Here is a 15,906-nt window from a genome sequence, read left to right as displayed (position 1 = left end):
CATCCATTCTTGCCCAAGGATACACAGTACATACTACATGGAACATAAACTACAAGTCATTAGCCCAGTATTCGGCAGCAACATATGGCGGGAGTCAAAGCACACATAGAGAACACACTCTGCGCGCTCGAGAACTTGCTCGTAATGTTCATGATCGTTCCAGCTTTCCCGCTACACCCGCAGCTTCATCTCGAGCCTGCCCAAGGGCTGGGTCAAGGCTTCCCACACCCAATAACGATGCAGGCCGTGAACCTTCGCCCCCCGTTGTGCTTGCCGGATCAATCGTATCTCCGCCTCCACCTCCTGGCACGGAGGCATTTGCTCCCTGTGCAGACTCGAGCGCGGATCGGAACGGTGAAGGTGCTACAAGAGGTCGATGAAAGCGAGCACGAAAGTCGTCTGGTGGCGCAGCAGGCGGTTGTGACGGATCATGCACGTACGCCATCCCGGGAGGAGCATAGGGGGGTGCTGATGGGTCAACCTGGGGCTGTGTGCCATCAGGAGCCTTATGCCCGTTGGCTGGATGATGGTATTGGTGCATCCGGCGCTGCGACAGGAGATCATCAATCAGGATTCTATATTCCAAGCAACCGTATCAGAGGAGTCTCACCTGCTGATCCCAATGCTCCCATGCCTGGGCAATGATAGGTTCGAGAGATGCCAGTTCGTCATTCGTCATGTGCAGCGTGCGCAGGAGATGCTGCTTGAGCAATGGTGCGCACGAAAACGACAGCAGAAGGGTGGACGCAAACATCTGTCCGCCCGGGGCCTGCTGGGGGAAGTGTGGCTCAGGAAGGCCGTGGGGATGAGGGGGATGTGTGTGGTGTGGGGGCATCTCGTGTGGGAGCATGGGCTGGTACGCACCCTCCGCATCGAGGCGGTATTGGACATCTTCGATGCCCGCGAGGATCTCGTTACCCATGTCCATGCCGAGTTCGCGCATCTTGCGTGCCTTGACGAGCGCACGGTGCTTGCGCTGCCGCTCTCGCGCCGCTGCACGCACACGCTCCCGCTTTGCTATCTCGTCCTGAGAGACAGACGTCGATGAACCGTCGTCTGCGTTTGCATAGTCCGCTGCAAGGGCCGCCGCCGCTGCCGCTGCCGCCGCCTGGGCTTCGACCGACACGGCAACGTTCATCGGGACGGGGACAGGGGTACTGCCGGGAGGAGGGAGCGGCTGCTGCGGGATTGCTTGTGGTTGTGGTTGTAATTGCTGTTGCTGCTGGTGTTGTTGCTGCTGCTGCTGAACCTGCGACAGGGCAAGGATATTGTTCATGCCAGCCTGTCGATCTCGCTCGCGTTTGCGACGTTGGCGCTCGGCGGCCTTTTCACGCTTGTGTCTCTGGCTAGGAGTCTCATTCTCGCGGGATCGCTTGCGGGACGACGTGGAGGGGGTGGAGAGGGAGGAGGAGTGGACGGGGTCGAGGTGTTGTGAAGGAGGATTCATCGGGCGCGGGTGATTTATTGTGATGCTCTCCGTCGGTGACCGTTACGCTCTGGCGACTGGACGTTACGCCTCCTCGACGTTCCGTTGCGGGCCCGCGCTGGGACAGTGACAGTCGTGACGAGAAGGTGACAAGCCGCAGCCAAACACCGTCACACACCCTTTCATACCCTCGGTGGCGTGGGATCATCCTTCCTTTCTCGGCCTCTCCTTCGTTCGCCGTGACCGTCCGGCTCAGGCTGCTGCGTTACACCCGCCATGACATCCTCAACCACCGCCTCACAAACAGAGCTCAAGGACGCAAAGGTTCCCCTTGCCTGGCGGGATCAATGCTCTGCGTATGTTTGTTTCATTTCTTCCATGTTTAGTCCCATTATGCAACGCCTGTCGGAGCAGCCTTCTCCTGCCGCTCAACGTGTGCCGGAAAGAGAAGTATTATCTTCCTTGGGAGTGCGAGAATGAACGTCATGCGTATGAAAAGTAAGCCCCATGATATTACCTCCACGCCCTGCCCTATTGATGCGGCTGCAATGTGCCAGGTGCCAGTATGACGAGTGAGTGAACGTCTCCGTCATTTCTCTACGGTCTTACCATCAAATCTCCAGTTACGTTCGCCGGATGAAGCAGCTGTCGAAACAAAAGGCAGCTTCCCTGGAGGCTGAGGAGTGATACCATGCATTCTATTCCCCCTGGGTCCTATCTGCTGCGCCGGCGTGAAGCACACTTGGTGACATCTACGGCGCGCTCAATCAACCAGCACAAGCCAGACGTTTCGATGCTAGTCTGTCATTATTGAGTGGGGTGTGCCATGTCGTATTATTAGATGGTAATGAATTATCTGCATCCGCAGCTAAACCCTCTTCCCTGTGCTCTCCTCCCACTGTGTAATTTCCTTCTGCACCCGCGCAATGACTTCCTCGCAAGTTGTCGCCTTCCCGAACGCGTCCACAAACTTGCCATTTGGGTCCATAAAGTAGAAGAATATCGAGTGGTCCACAAGATAATCGTCATCCGCTCGCGCATCCGGCGGCGTGGAAAAGTATACCCGGTACGCCTTGCATGTCGCCTTCACACTTGCATAATCACCTGTCAGACCGACGAGCCTCGGATGGAATTCTGACACATAGCGCGCGACTTGTTTTATTGAGTCTCGGGCAGGGTCCACGGAAATGAAGATGGGCTGTACGATAGGACCGTACTGTTTATCTGAAATATAACGCGTGATGGGGTTAGAATGAAGACCTTCGGACTGCTTAAGAAATCAAATTACCCAGTTCATGCACTGCTGCGCTCATCTTGTCCAGCTCCTCGGGGCAAATATCTGGGCAGTTCGTAAATCCGAAATACACAAGATTCCATTTACCGCGAAGGTCCTGTTCAGTGAATGGCTTGTTCTCATGTGTCGTCAAAGAGAAAGCGCCGCCGACATTAGGCCGGCCGACTTGTTTGTCGTCTAGTTCCTTTTCTGCGTGAAGGGACAATTTAGAAATGGACGACAACTCGGCACGGTATACGCACGGCGCTGCTCCAATAGCTTCTGCTTTTCGTATCTGAAGTAGAAGTAGAGTCCAACCGCGGTCGCTACGAATACAGCGGCGGTTTTTGGAGTGAAAACCTATGAGGACACAACTAAGTGTCGGCTGCTTCTAAGAGCAAAGATCATACTTACACCCACAGCTGACCTGTCTCTCGCTCCCGTGGATGTCTGTTGACTAGGTTGTGAATAGTGCCTGATGCCCCTTTGCCTCTTGCATGAGGCCCGGAAAGTGGTCGCAGCAGTAGACTTCAGAGCCCAGCTTGATGACCGCTTAAAGAGCACTTGTGCTGCCAGAGCTGCAGACATAGCCGAAACTATACAGAGAAACTACAGCCTATAGCGTGGCCCTCAGTAGCCAGACGTGACGAATATCAGACGACAACGATAGACTTGCGATCGACTCTGAGAATGTTTGAATACGTGCGTATGCGCAATCGTGAAGGAGTTGCCAAATCGTCGCATGGTCGAAGCGGTAGCGCCCATCGTTCCGAGATCATCGAGCCCACAATTATAACAAGTTTAGGTTTTTATTACATTCAACTCGATCTCGCTATGGATACACTGTGGCACAGAACTACATCTGCGCTGGTACAGGAATCTGATATTAACACAACCTATTGGCAATGGTAGGTCGGCAAGTCATGTCGTCAGAAAAGAACAGCACTCACAAGACATGGTTCCGTACCACTGTTTAAGACATGACACTTTTCATTGCCACTGTGCTGACAACAATCTCATTGATGATTGCATGCTCCCGTTCCGCATCTCCGTTGGAACGGACTTTCAACGCAGGATCATTGTTGAGCTTATAATACTTCAGGTCGATAGATAACTAACTAGTGAGCAGAATAGATCGGGAAATACGCAAAAACGCGAACCTTCCGGATGCCAGCCCAATCAGTCACATCACCAAGTTTATGAATGGGCGAAAGAGTTCCAGAGACAATGGCTTGCATACCCTCCAGAACATGATCGAGGCCAGGGGACGCTATCCGGACAACCATGAGTGCAGTCATATTGTCCGACACACCAAACCGCTTGATAGCCTCTGTAATCTGAGCACGCGAGTAAATTCACGTTTGAGCAGACAGGGGCGGGGGGTGGGCTGTACGACACACATTGTTATTGGGACTAAGAGCCCAGAGAATCTCGGAATGGATAGTCTTTGTGCGCAATATCCCCTCTGCATGAGCTAAGATAGCTTGCACAATGGCCGTCTGCAAGTGGAGAACGCTGCATATCTAGGGCTACACATTGAGCTCGTGGCGATGAAAAGCAGAGCAGGGACGTGCTAACTAGCCGAGCATCGATGAAGGCATAGTTGACGGCTTCGCGTTCGGAGTCGCCCTCGGGACCAACCATGGTGCTAGCCCGAACGATGCGTGAGCGTAGCTGAGCGGCATTGGAGACATTGGTGAAGAGGGCGACGTGGACGACGGAGGAGTCGAGGGGAAAATGAGCGTAGCGAAAGGTCTCCATCGTATCGGGGCGCCAGTTGGGCGGAACAGAAAAATATGTAACTGTGATATCAATGGACCGTGACAGACATCCCGCACAGCCGAACACTCCCCTGAGACCCTTCCTCCACTCGCTTTCTTCTGCCTCTCCACCACTGCAACACTACCAGCTGGCTGGATCGCTCTGCAGGCATGAGACTCTATTCTATGCTCGCGCGGTTGCCATATACGCTCCTTGCGACTGCATTGGCTGTTGCTGTTCAAGCACTCCCAGTGGACTCGACCGAACTTACGGTGCTTACGCCGGACAATTTTGAGTCCACAATTTCTGAGGGTGTCTGGTAAGCATATCATCATCTCTTGTATTGTCTCAAGACTCAGACAGACATGGGTGCAGGTTCATTGAACATTTCTCCCCATACTGTGGTCACTGCCGCAAATTCCTGCCAACGTGGACCCAGCTGGTTGAGAACAACGCCAAACAAGCCGACCCAGGAATACGATTGGCGCAAGTGAACTGTGCCATCAATGGAGGTGTGCGAGTTCGCTCACAATCGTTTCGGTACTCTTATAAAGCATTGCAGACCTGTGCAGCAAGAACGGTGTTGACGGTTATCCCCAGATGAATTTATATCGAAACGGACAATTTGTTGAAAGCTACGGCGATTCTCGGGAATATGAACTTTTGACCGCATACCTCTCGTCTCATGCCGAACCTACGTCCAAGCCCAAACTTCCGCCTACGCCCACGCCCGAACCAGCTCCTATTCCTCACGCTGAAGAACCATCCCAAGACGGGAAATATGACCCAATACCTGAACCGGCCAGAGATCTCAATCCTAGAGGTGCAGTTTTAGCTCTTACCGATAAGACGTTTGGAGATGCAATCAAGGAAGGGACAGTCTTCATTAAGTTTTATGCTCCGTGGTACGTGATTTTAGGTTTCGACATCTACTCGGTTTAACGCCGTGTAGGTGTGGGCACTGTAAGAAGCTGGCGCCGATATGGACTCAGCTTGCCGGTAAAATGCAACACAAATTAACCATCGCGGAGGTCAACTGTGAGGCACATGATGCCCTGTGCAGGAACGAAGGTGTCACCGGTTTTCCCATGCTGGTGTACTATGGTCCCAATGGCGGTGGGAAGACCGAGTATACAGGTGGGCGAAAGCTGGAACAGCTGAAGGCCTTCTCTGAGAAGGTTATTGGCCCGTGCGTATGTTTATATCGAATGCTGCACTATTTTTCAACGCGTAGGTGATGCAGGGCGATCCAGGAGGTCAAATACGAAGATCTCCCCAGTATTATGTCGGAGTCGCCTAGTTTATACTTGCTACTCCATCCTCCCTCAGATTCACGGACGATAGTGTGTTCTGTCCAGTTACGTTTTCTGTGCATGTGCGCTGATGTCCGCCCCAACTAGCGTGAAGTTCTAAAAGCATCGAGCGTCCTGTTCGGGTCACCGCCAATCTATTCGTCCAGCTCAAGCTTTCTCTACGATTACTTTTCAGTCCAATCGAACTCGGCAGTCATCCTCGCACTGAAGGATCATGATGATATCCCTGCTGCCGTCTATCGGATTACCCACTCGGCTGACGAGAATAGCGCTTTGAGCAGTTGGGTAAGTTATGTGCTATACTTCGAGTATTCGTTACTTTACTACTTTTGCTTGTTAGCTGTTGAGGAACCGTCTCCCTTCCAGTATGGAACTGGACGCGGACAATTTCCAGGAAGTCATGAATGCCCCACACAAGCCACTTGTCGTCCTCATTGCGACCCCTAAAGACCAAATGGGTGTTGTATCAAGCGCGGTTCAAAAGATAGCTAGACAGTGGAAAGATACCAAAGGTGATGGGGCAATATCGTTTGTCTGGATGGACGGTGAAAAGTGGGGGAAATGGCTAAAAAGCATGTATGGGATTAAGGCAGACTCATTGCCGCGTATCGTCGTTGCCAATCACGCCGTGAGTACTTAACAAATTGCTTGTATATTCTACTGAATTTACCGGTTCATTCAGCGCCTGGTGTACTATGACAAGGATCAGTTCGGAGAGGATATTCAGCTGACGTCAACGAGCATTTTCTCTGCAATCCACGGTGCGGCAGGTGGGACTATACCCTACAAGCATTCGGAGAATATGGTGGAACGCATGGCGCGGGTACGTCCGTCTTGGGTTGCTGTATTTGACTTGTGCTGATCTGCTTCGCAGTATCTGAACGCTAAGTTGACCGCGACCGAGACTTATGTTTTCTCATATCCCTGGCGCACTGCTTTCTTCATCTTCCTCGGTATAGCAGTAATAATTTTGGTCTTTAAACGACTGTTTGCTGCTGATTCAGACTCAAGAGAATACTCTCACATGCGCAAAGCTGACCGCTTAGACTAATGCTTCTGGCAGTATCATTTTGTTCCATTTCATTTGGAATATATATCATCGGTGGTTGTACATAAGTTATGAAGTTCTACACTATGCAATGGAGTAGGATTACGGCAGGAGATAATATAGTCGTGAATTGTGCATCAGCAAGCAAGTGTATACAGAAAGCAAGGGAAAGTCATGCGGAACAAGATGTTATGGAGAGGCTGAAGGAGTTGCCCAGGGAGATACCGAGTCATCCAACATGATCCCGCTGATACGGTTATAAACTGCTGGAGGGAATTTTCTGTTCCATGATTGAAATCAGCTTAAAGTTCGTGGAACCAAAGCGACGTCATTCGTACCTTGCCTGGAGTCGTTGTAGGAGAGCTATCGCTTCATCTCTGTTAGCATTTCCCAGCTCGGCGCGCACCATAGCTTCCCACGTCGAGGGCTAGGGAGATAGGATTAGGATATCGGACACAGAGAAAAGATATTGGTAGAAACACACCTCACGATAGACAAGGGCATTTGTAGGAACAGGGGCAGCGGCGGCCTCATTATCGTGTGGCGCATGATTATGAGGAGCAGCAACACCTTCTGGAGGGTCTGCCAGGCTTTCGAAGATTTCGCGAGACCGTTCAATGTCGCCGACAGCTGCATAGCCTTTGATGAGCAAATTAGCTATGTACGCAGTCATATGAACTCCATGAGATTCGAGACGTTGCATGTACTGGGGGATGATATCGGTGCGCCGGTGAGTTACTAGGACGTTGATCAAGGCCTCGAAAATTACAGCATCAGGGAGAACAGTGCCAGAACGCCGGGTCGACGGGTGTGAAGCAATGGAATCGAAAATAGCCAGGGCGCGTTCGAGATTCTTTTGTGCACAACCCCAGGAATTAATCAAAGATGCCCAATGTGTACCTTGAACAAGAGGTCGAGACCCGGAAGTAACACGTTCGAATACTGCTTCTGCGGCTTGGTTGTCTATGGGCTCTATGGTCCCGTATGCATCAAGTAAAAGCTATGTGACGGCGTCAGAACTGGTAATTGTAGCATTGAGATCGTGAATGAACAAACCTTATACGTATGAGCGGTGGGCTTGACGTTGGCATTCAGGAGAGCTTCGTAGTAGTGAAGGACTCGAGCGCGATCGGGCTTTGTGTGAGTATATAGCTGCATCATGGTGTTATAAGGCGGGATACGAGGTTTGAAGTTCGACTGTTGGGACATTTCGTCAAAGAGACGCTCCGCGGATGATGCATCGCCGACGCGACAGCACGCCGCGATCAACGCTCCATAAGTGACAGAACTAGGAGCGAGGCCCTGATTATGCTTCATCTCGTGGAATAGGGCAAGGGCGTCGTCCGCCCTTCTGGCTTTCGCCAGCTTCGAGATAATCGTATTGTACAGGTATATGTTGGGACGAACAGCTCCCGCTTGAGCCTCCTGCCAGAGGGCCATGGCATTGCTAGCGTCGTCTGTTGTGTCTTTGACATGGTGAATGAGGGCCCCGTATGCGTCCGCGGTTGGCATCCCACCGTGGTCCATGATACGGACCCTGTGTACATGGGCAGCGTCCACATCTCCCGCATGAGCTAGGCCGATGATCATGGAGTCCTCTATCTGGAACCAGCCCGCAGATTGCCCCTCCTTGTCATACTCCATAGTGGCCAACAAGGTCTGTGCCGCCTGATAGACATCTCGAATCTTCATGACTTCACCTTCTCTGCCCAAATATCCGATAAGACGCGCCATAACACCTGTATGAGGATACTGTCCCTTTTGGCGAGCGTTATTGAATCGGTCGTACGCCTGATGAGCATTTGCATTATTCGGAGGGAATAGACACTGGTCGATGGTCTGTCCTATCACTGTCGCGTCGTAATCAGCTGGAACTTGCACAAGCCTATGGTCATCGGCAGCAGTCTCTGCGGCAATGTCTGACGTCGCTGGAGTGTAATCCTCGTCCGACTCAGCATTGGCTTGCGGACGTAGATAATAATTGGCCTGGGAAACAGTGCGTCGTTCGTACTCAGTGACTTGGAGGGAATCCTGTGGTGCACGTTCAAGAAACTGGGAGAATACACGATTCATGTCGTCGATGCGGCCCAAAACGGCCAACGAATCTATCAACTTGACGTACATCGCACGATCAGGTCTTGCAGGGGTAACGGACGCTTCCCATGGAGAACGTGGAGGAACGTCCTGCTCGAGTAAACGATCGAACCAAGATAACGCGGTGTCAACTTCACCGACGTCACAAAAACCTCGGATGATTTGGCCAAATGTAGAAGCGGAAGGAGGAGGGATATCTGCAACCTTGAGCGCATCTCCAGCTTTGGTATCCAGCATCTGTTCCAACAAACCGATGGCCAACGTATGTTGTCCGCCGAGAATGTAGGCCTTGATCATCCTGTTCCAAACATTAATCCGAGACATTCGCGCTTTTGTAGCAAGAGTTTTATCCACTTTGGGAATCCCGGACGGTTTGAAACTGCTAATTCGATTGGAGCGACAGCTTTCCTTGAACTCTTCAAATACCTCTTTTGCACCGTGAAGATCTCCAACGTTGGAATACGCGCTGATCAGATAGTCGAAAATTTGAGGACTGGGTAGGACATCAGACCGTCTCTCGAGATGCGCAAATACACGGACAGCGGCATCCACATTAGCATGGAGCGCGCACGATCGTAGCAATGCTGCATAAATCTCCATTGATGGTGCATTAGCCGGGACTGCACATGCGGACTGAAAAAGGGTCATGGCAGACCGAAAGTTGCTTTCCGCTCGTAGGGCCGCAAGCCGTTTCTGGTCAACTGCATTTGCTGAGCTGTCGGCGCGACCAAAGGCAGAACGCTTTTTGATGCGAAGTTCGATAACTCTGATCACCCCTTGAACCTCAACATCGCGGTCAGTGAACGCAGTGATAAGATTGATGTATGTTCGGAAATTCGGCAGGATAGAACGATGTAGCATGTCATTGTAAAGACCCAAGATGACTCGGAGGTCCTCGCCAGGCTGGCGAACGGAGGAAACCGCTCGCAAAGCTGCATTATAACCCGCCGCCGAAAGAAGCCTTGATTGGGAGCGTAGTCCTTCGACTGCTTCTAATACACGGGACCGGTCACCGGTCGCCTCGGCGTCATTGATGACTTTAAAGACCTCCTGCTCCGCGGCGTCCTTCTCTGCTGACTTGGGCGGAGTTGATGAGACGAGGGAAGGCGCATTTTCCTCGAAGGACTTCTCATCAATAGCGAGAACATTAGAAGGCGGTGGTAGAGACGACGGAGGAAATAGATCTACAAGCGTATCATCTCCACCAGCTCGGGCAGCAAATGCATGTTGGGAACGGATGGTTGACTGGACCTTTTTGAGCACGGTTAGCGTCTCCTTACCCCTTACCGGTGCATGGAGGAAGATCCCCTTCTTCTGCGCAAGGGAAGGGGCTTTTGGTATTTCAGAGGATGTCTCTTCTAATTCATCCTCGCCGCCGTAAGTAGCATCATTGGAGGTTATTGACTCGGCTTGGGTTACTGCACGGCCTGCACCCTATTCGTGTCCGCTATGCGTGAGTATCATGTCCAGATATTCAAGAGCGAGGGACACACCGAATAGCCTGTATATGTGCGTCCGCTAGAATACTTGGGGCCGCCAGATCCCGCACCGTAACTACTGCGACCAGAGTTAGAAGAAGAGGTACCTGAAGAAGACTGGAGCTGGAGGACGTTTCGGATAGTATGTCCAGTCTGGTTTTGGGCCGCGGCTACTGCACGTGCGGTATGGTGGAGGAGGTGATTGGCAACCTTTGGCAGCATAGCGTCCAGCGGATGGCAAGACCTCGAGATGAGGGAGGTCAAACGGTTGCGTGGAAGAGGGGTCGTGAAGCCAGATTGGGCTGCGGGGAGGAGACGAGGAGGAGAGGGAGCAAGCCTGAGTCGACTGGCAGAGCGCGTACGCGTGAACGCGGCTCGACAAACCAACGCCCTCCGGCTTGTCCCGTCCTCATCATCCCGTCACGTGGCTCGCTTCCTCGTTGCATCCAATGATCCATTCTTGGCCCATCCTCTTTGCGCCTCCTCAAGCCATTCGCAAATATGAAGCTCGTCAGGTATGTCCATGCACCAAAGAGCAGTTTGTGAACTTCTACCTGAATATACTTTTTAGGTTTTTGATGAAGCTCAATAATGAAACCGTTACGATCGAACTGAAGAACGGTTCTGTCGTGCACGGCACTATTACTGGTGCATTTTTCCCCCCTTACTACCGCTAGTATTCTGCATCTTACGAGTCGTTTTGACCTATTAGGCGTCGATATGCAGATGAACACACACTTGAAAACGGTGAAGATGACTGCTCGCAACCGCGAGCCGACTTCTCTCGATTCACTATCGATCCGGGGAAACAATATCCGCTACTTTGTCCTACCGGACGCGTTGCCACTGGACACTCTGTTGGTCGATGATGCACCTAAACCTAAAAGCAGGAAGAAAGATGATGCGCGAGGTCGAGGCCGCGGCAGGGGTGGGGATCGCGGGGGAGGCGGGCGGAGTCGAGGAAGAGGACGGGGTCGAGGCAGGGGATTCTGATCTCTGCAGGTTGGTGTCATTCATTTGTATGTTTCAAAAGCCCAGGCCAGTGGTGCATCGATATGCCTGTCTGTATCATTTTTATCGTCCTGTATGTCGCATCTATACATATTCGCACTACAAAGCGTCGCAATCGTCACGATGGCTGTAGATCACGAACCTAGATGAGCGGCACCGATTAATGTTCGTCATGGTATTAGCACTTTTCAGTGAATACGATAACCCATAGGTTTAGACTTCGGCTTCGAGGAATATTGCGATTACATAGTGGTCAGCCCTCAATATATGGGCGGCAAGATAAGTTGAGAGCAGCTTGACCAACTCAATGATCTTCCAACGCAGTCTCTGTACGGGTTTTCTTCCTCCTACCATTCGCCAGCTGCTCTCGCCTTCTAACGCGGAGCTGTGCTCCCCCGTGCGTGTAAATGGCTGGGTGAAATCAGTCAGACGACAAAAGAATGTTGCCTTTGCAGTAATCTCTGACGGCAGCTCTGAACGAGGCCTGCAAGCCGTTTTCACAGACCCTAGTCTAACCAGACAGTACGCCTTCATATACATTTAGTTCCAGTGCCCTTACTTATCTTTGGCCAGATTAACTAGTGGGACCAGCGTACGTTTAGATGGTATACTCGCGCAAAGCCCCGGGCGTGGCCAGGACAGAGAGCTGCGCGTTGACACCGTAGAGGTCTTAGGCAAGTCTGATCAGACTGTATGTATAGATTATGCCTGCGATGAGCCAATGGCGTTCAAACCTCATTGGAATCCAGACTTATCCAATCCAGAAGCAAGCATTGCCGGTGGAATATCTACGAGACCATTGTCATCTTCGAGCCCGAACAGATGGTATCGCGTCCATGCTCCGGCTTCGCCATAGAGCTTCACGATCTCTCCATAATTTTTTCGAGGTACGTTCTTCGGACAAGTTGTTGTCATGACATGTCTCACTGTAAAGTAGGCACGAGATTTTTGTTTTGTCCACACTCCCATCGTGACTTCCAACGACTGTGAGGGAGCTGGCGAGACCTTTCGGATCGCGTCTCCAAATATACACCAGCAACAGACTCCTTCCACCTCCCCCGACGCAGATGAATTCTTTGGTAAACCTGCGTATCTGACTGTGTCATCTCAGTTGCATCTGGAGGCTATGGCAGCTGCCATGTCACGAGTCTACACGCTATCTCCTTGTTTTCGTGCGGAGCGATCGCAAACTAACCGCCATTTATCCGAGTTCTGGATGCTCGAAGCTGAATGGGCATTCACAGAAACCGTCGATGACGTCTGTCAGATTGTAGAGGCCGCGCTAAAACACGTGCTCGAGGAGGCGGGCGATTTAAGCCCACAATCAGCGGAATATAACGAGCAGGTGCCAAAGCTCCTTGAATCAGCGAAGTTGACAGAGAGATGGGCAAGAATCACCTATGACGAGGCCATCTCAGAACTTGCCAAATTTCATGCATCAACTCGAAAATTCGTATTTGAACCGGCATGGGGAAGGGCGCTGCAAAGCGAGCACGAACGATGGATAGCTGAAAAACTCGTCGGCGGACCGACATTCGTGATAAACTATCCTGCATCTTTGAAACCATTCTACATGCGACTCAATGATGATTCAAGAACGGTAGCCTGCTTTGATTTGCTTGTACCACACCTCGGCGAGCTTGTAGGAGGGTCGCTTCGTGAAGAGCGGGAGGAGCATTTGCGAGAAGCATTTAATCGGCATGGTATGAACCAGGCAGAGTACGACTGGTATTTGGACTTGCGGAAGTATGGGAGTGCTCCCCATGGTGGATTTGGGCTTGGCTTCGAGCGACTCATCAGCTGGATGGGCGGAATTGACAATGTACGCGAATGTATCGCAATGCCTAGATGGGCGGGGAGAATGATACTATAGAGACTCTAGCTATCGAACGTGTCTACTATTGTAGAAGTGACGAATAAACCTCTCGCTTTTGCTCCGGTGTTAATTTGACACTGATATCAACATATGGGCGCAACTGGGCATCATCATACGTGAGCTGGATCCTAACGCTAACATCACTCGCCTGCACTCACTTTCGAGTTACTGATATCCTCAATGGCTGGCGCAACAAAGAATCGAACTTGCTCGTCCACGAGTCTATATTTGGCTTTTCCAGCAATTACATGTTTCCCTGGGGCACCAGTGCGGTGTCCTCCTGGGAGAAAGGCCTGCCTAGTTCCTAAGGAGAAAATGATGTTCAGCCAAGCGGGGCTTTACTTGCCAATGAAGCCTAAGACCTTTATAGAAATCCTTATTTCCTCGTTTTGGTGTGAGAGGCCTTCGAGATGCCTTGGAAAGTCTGACTAGCGAGGGAAACATGGGTAGGACAAGCTGCTAGTTCTCAGAATTGTAACTCAATTTCGCGCCTCCTAATGTGACGCGCGTGACTGCATTGTGACTAAGGCCCGACCAGTACCGCCGGTGATCATATTCGATCTCGCATAGTACCCAAAGTTGGTCTAATGGCTAAAGGCAGCTCTTCATCTCGCTCCAGCCGAGGAACAAGGCGCGGGAGAGGGGTGTCACGCAATCCAACTGGCGAAGCTAGACGACGTCGCCAGTTGTCTCTTGCGGACGACGTATTAGAAGAACGTCGGCCAGACAGTGCGATTGACTCGGACGGCGGCGAAAGCGTAGCGGAAGAGGATAACGACGAAAGCACAAGGCCGAGTACGTAGTCCGGCTCGTGTTTTGGAAACAGTTTACTTAATGCCCTTATAGGTGCTATCCCTGTTTCAATGGCCATGTGGGTGCGTATTAGTAGATGATCGACGTTGGGAACGCTCTGGTGTCTGATGCGCTGCGACTAGGATTTTGGTCACTGTGATCCTCGGCGCTGCTCTGGTAGAAAATTGTTACATCTCGGTCTCATTGAGGAGCTAAAGATTGGCCAACGTTTCCGCGGCATCGTCGTGACGTGATCATATTTTGATTCCCGTTATGTTCGTTTTGATTGACTTCACAGCTTGTATAGACCGCGAGGTTCGCAGCTGGTCAGTCCATCGGATCGAGAAATTGTATTACAGCATGGCATCGCAGTCGTGGAGTGTTCGTGGGCTAGAATTGATGAGATACCATTCAGAAGATTAGCGAGTCCTCACGAGCGGATATGTAAGTTGAATTGATATATGTATACAATTTATCATCTGATTCTGTCTAGTACCCTATCTTGTGGCTGCCAATCCCGTCAACTACGGAAAACCCTGGAAGCTGAACTGTGCTGAAGCCATTGCAGCTGCATTTTACATTGTGGGGTTACATGCTTTTGCAGACAGCTTACTCAGTAACTTTAGCTGGGGCTTGTCGTTCTGGAATATCAACAAGTGAGGTTGATGTTTTCTTCCCATGAAGTGAGATATTGAATAATACATAGATTGTACTTGGAGCAGTATTGTACTTGCTCCTCTGCTGAGGAAATGGTATCAATGCAGGACAAAGTAATGCAGGACCTAGAAGATGAATACCAGCAGTCTCATTCTGGTATGACAAATATCTTGTTGAAATGTTTATTAATCATATTAATGACTTGTTAGCTGATTATGGTGATGATCTACTTTTGCTAAATTCAAACCACAATTAATATGCATGGAGTAAACTATATACAGTGACTCACAAAACTGCTGCAATGTTTGTAGCATTTGCATTGATAAATACACTATTAGAGAATAAGAGAATATATAGGAAATATTATCAGCATATCAAATATTACTGATCAAGAGCTTTCATATTTGTGCTTATATCTTGAATGTATTATAAGATATTTAAGTATCTATCTGACATATCATTGCAGCAGTTTTTGTTACTGTCTGTAAGGGGTTTTATTTCCATTTTACTCACTTTCTCCTTGACCCTGTGCTACAGTAGGGGACAAAAGTGTTGCAATGTTTGCAACAGTTGTGTTGCTAGGCCTATATCTAATGAACCAACCATCCAAATATAGTATCTATGGGTACCATTGGAAGGCCTAGGATCTGGGCTATATGATAGACCCCACAAACATGTGATTTGATTAGGTATTGACCAAGTTATTGATGAATCTTTACTCTAAACCCATTGCAATGATTTTGTCCCCTGCATATTTGACTACAGAAAGTGACATTTTGAGTACTTTGTATACCCTCCTTTTGCTGTCAAAACTGCCTCAACCCTTCTAGGCATACTCCTGATTAAGTCCTGACAGACAGAGGCAGGAATTTGCTCCCACTCCTCCACTCTTTCTCACAATTCTTCAATTCCCCTAGGTGGCTCCTTATATCCTCCCAACCTCCTTTTGAGATGACTCTAGCATAGTACTAACTGCATTGTCTTCTAGCCACTTCTGGGCCTTCTTGCTGGCATGCTTGAGGTCATTGTCCTGCTAAAACACCATATCCTCCACAGAAATCCCCCAATAGTCCATACTTTCCAGAAGTTCATCATCCAAAATGCTCACATTGTTACAGTGTGAGAGAGGGATTCTTTTTCTTTTCCTAACTATTTGTCATTGACCCTGTAACTGTAT

At 50.3% G+C, this 15,906-nt stretch overlaps 6 protein-coding genes across 6 annotated transcripts; 3 read left to right on the top strand and 3 right to left on the bottom strand.

Moving 5' to 3' along the window:
* Positions 1-148: 148 nt before the first annotated feature.
* Positions 149-1,447, bottom strand: FIBRA_01014 (uncharacterized protein; the record flags this gene model as incomplete). Its single annotated transcript, XM_012322899.1, has 2 exons — positions 149-547; positions 611-1,447. The coding sequence occupies 2 exons, from the start codon at positions 1,445-1,447 to the stop codon at positions 149-151; spliced, it is 1,236 nt and encodes a 411-aa protein (XP_012178289.1).
* A 255-nt stretch (positions 1,448-1,702) lies between these two features.
* FIBRA_01013 (uncharacterized protein) lies at positions 1,703-2,113 on the top strand (the record flags this gene model as incomplete). The annotated part of the gene is made up of 4 exons (XM_012322898.1): positions 1,703-1,782; positions 1,841-1,924; positions 1,984-1,998; positions 2,050-2,113. The coding sequence occupies 4 exons, from the start codon at positions 1,703-1,705 to the stop codon at positions 2,111-2,113; spliced, it is 243 nt and encodes an 80-aa protein (XP_012178288.1).
* A 181-nt stretch (positions 2,114-2,294) lies between these two features.
* FIBRA_01012 (uncharacterized protein) lies at positions 2,295-4,460 on the bottom strand (the record flags this gene model as incomplete). Its single annotated transcript, XM_012322897.1, has 8 exons — positions 2,295-2,650; positions 2,715-2,909; positions 2,963-3,059; positions 3,114-3,149; positions 3,709-3,813; positions 3,860-4,036; positions 4,100-4,222; positions 4,278-4,460. 8 exons carry the CDS (start codon positions 4,458-4,460, stop codon positions 2,295-2,297), a joined length of 1,272 nt encoding a protein of 423 aa, XP_012178287.1.
* Positions 4,461-4,645: 185 nt separating this feature from the next.
* On the top strand, positions 4,646-6,824 carry FIBRA_01011 (uncharacterized protein; the record flags this gene model as incomplete). The annotated part of the gene is made up of 9 exons (XM_012322896.1): positions 4,646-4,779; positions 4,836-4,972; positions 5,023-5,365; positions 5,413-5,649; positions 5,704-5,803; positions 5,861-6,058; positions 6,114-6,401; positions 6,456-6,596; positions 6,648-6,824. 9 exons carry the CDS (start codon positions 4,646-4,648, stop codon positions 6,822-6,824), a joined length of 1,755 nt encoding a protein of 584 aa, XP_012178286.1.
* Positions 6,825-7,010: 186 nt separating this feature from the next.
* Positions 7,011-10,615, bottom strand: FIBRA_01010 (uncharacterized protein; the record flags this gene model as incomplete). The annotated part of the gene is made up of 5 exons (XM_012322895.1): positions 7,011-7,101; positions 7,160-7,248; positions 7,306-7,821; positions 7,878-10,349; positions 10,409-10,615. 5 exons carry the CDS (start codon positions 10,613-10,615, stop codon positions 7,011-7,013), a joined length of 3,375 nt encoding a protein of 1,124 aa, XP_012178285.1.
* Positions 10,616-10,894: 279 nt separating this feature from the next.
* Positions 10,895-14,732, top strand: FIBRA_01009 (uncharacterized protein; the record flags this gene model as incomplete). The annotated part of the gene is made up of 13 exons (XM_012322894.1): positions 10,895-10,908; positions 10,965-11,041; positions 11,106-11,250; positions 11,288-11,395; positions 11,729-11,926; positions 11,978-12,095; positions 12,154-12,291; positions 12,342-13,226; positions 13,967-14,075; positions 14,127-14,155; positions 14,216-14,322; positions 14,380-14,516; positions 14,566-14,732. 13 exons carry the CDS (start codon positions 10,895-10,897, stop codon positions 14,730-14,732), a joined length of 2,232 nt encoding a protein of 743 aa, XP_012178284.1.
* Between the last annotated feature and the right edge of the window lie 1,174 nt (positions 14,733-15,906).

The sequence above is a fragment of the Fibroporia radiculosa genome (assembly GCF_000313525.1).
Source record: "Fibroporia radiculosa TFFH 294 genomic supercontigs, scaffold440, whole genome shotgun sequence".
NCBI lineage: Eukaryota > Fungi > Basidiomycota > Agaricomycetes > Polyporales > Fibroporiaceae > Fibroporia > Fibroporia radiculosa.
This window is presented reverse-complemented; position numbering and strand designations above follow the sequence as displayed.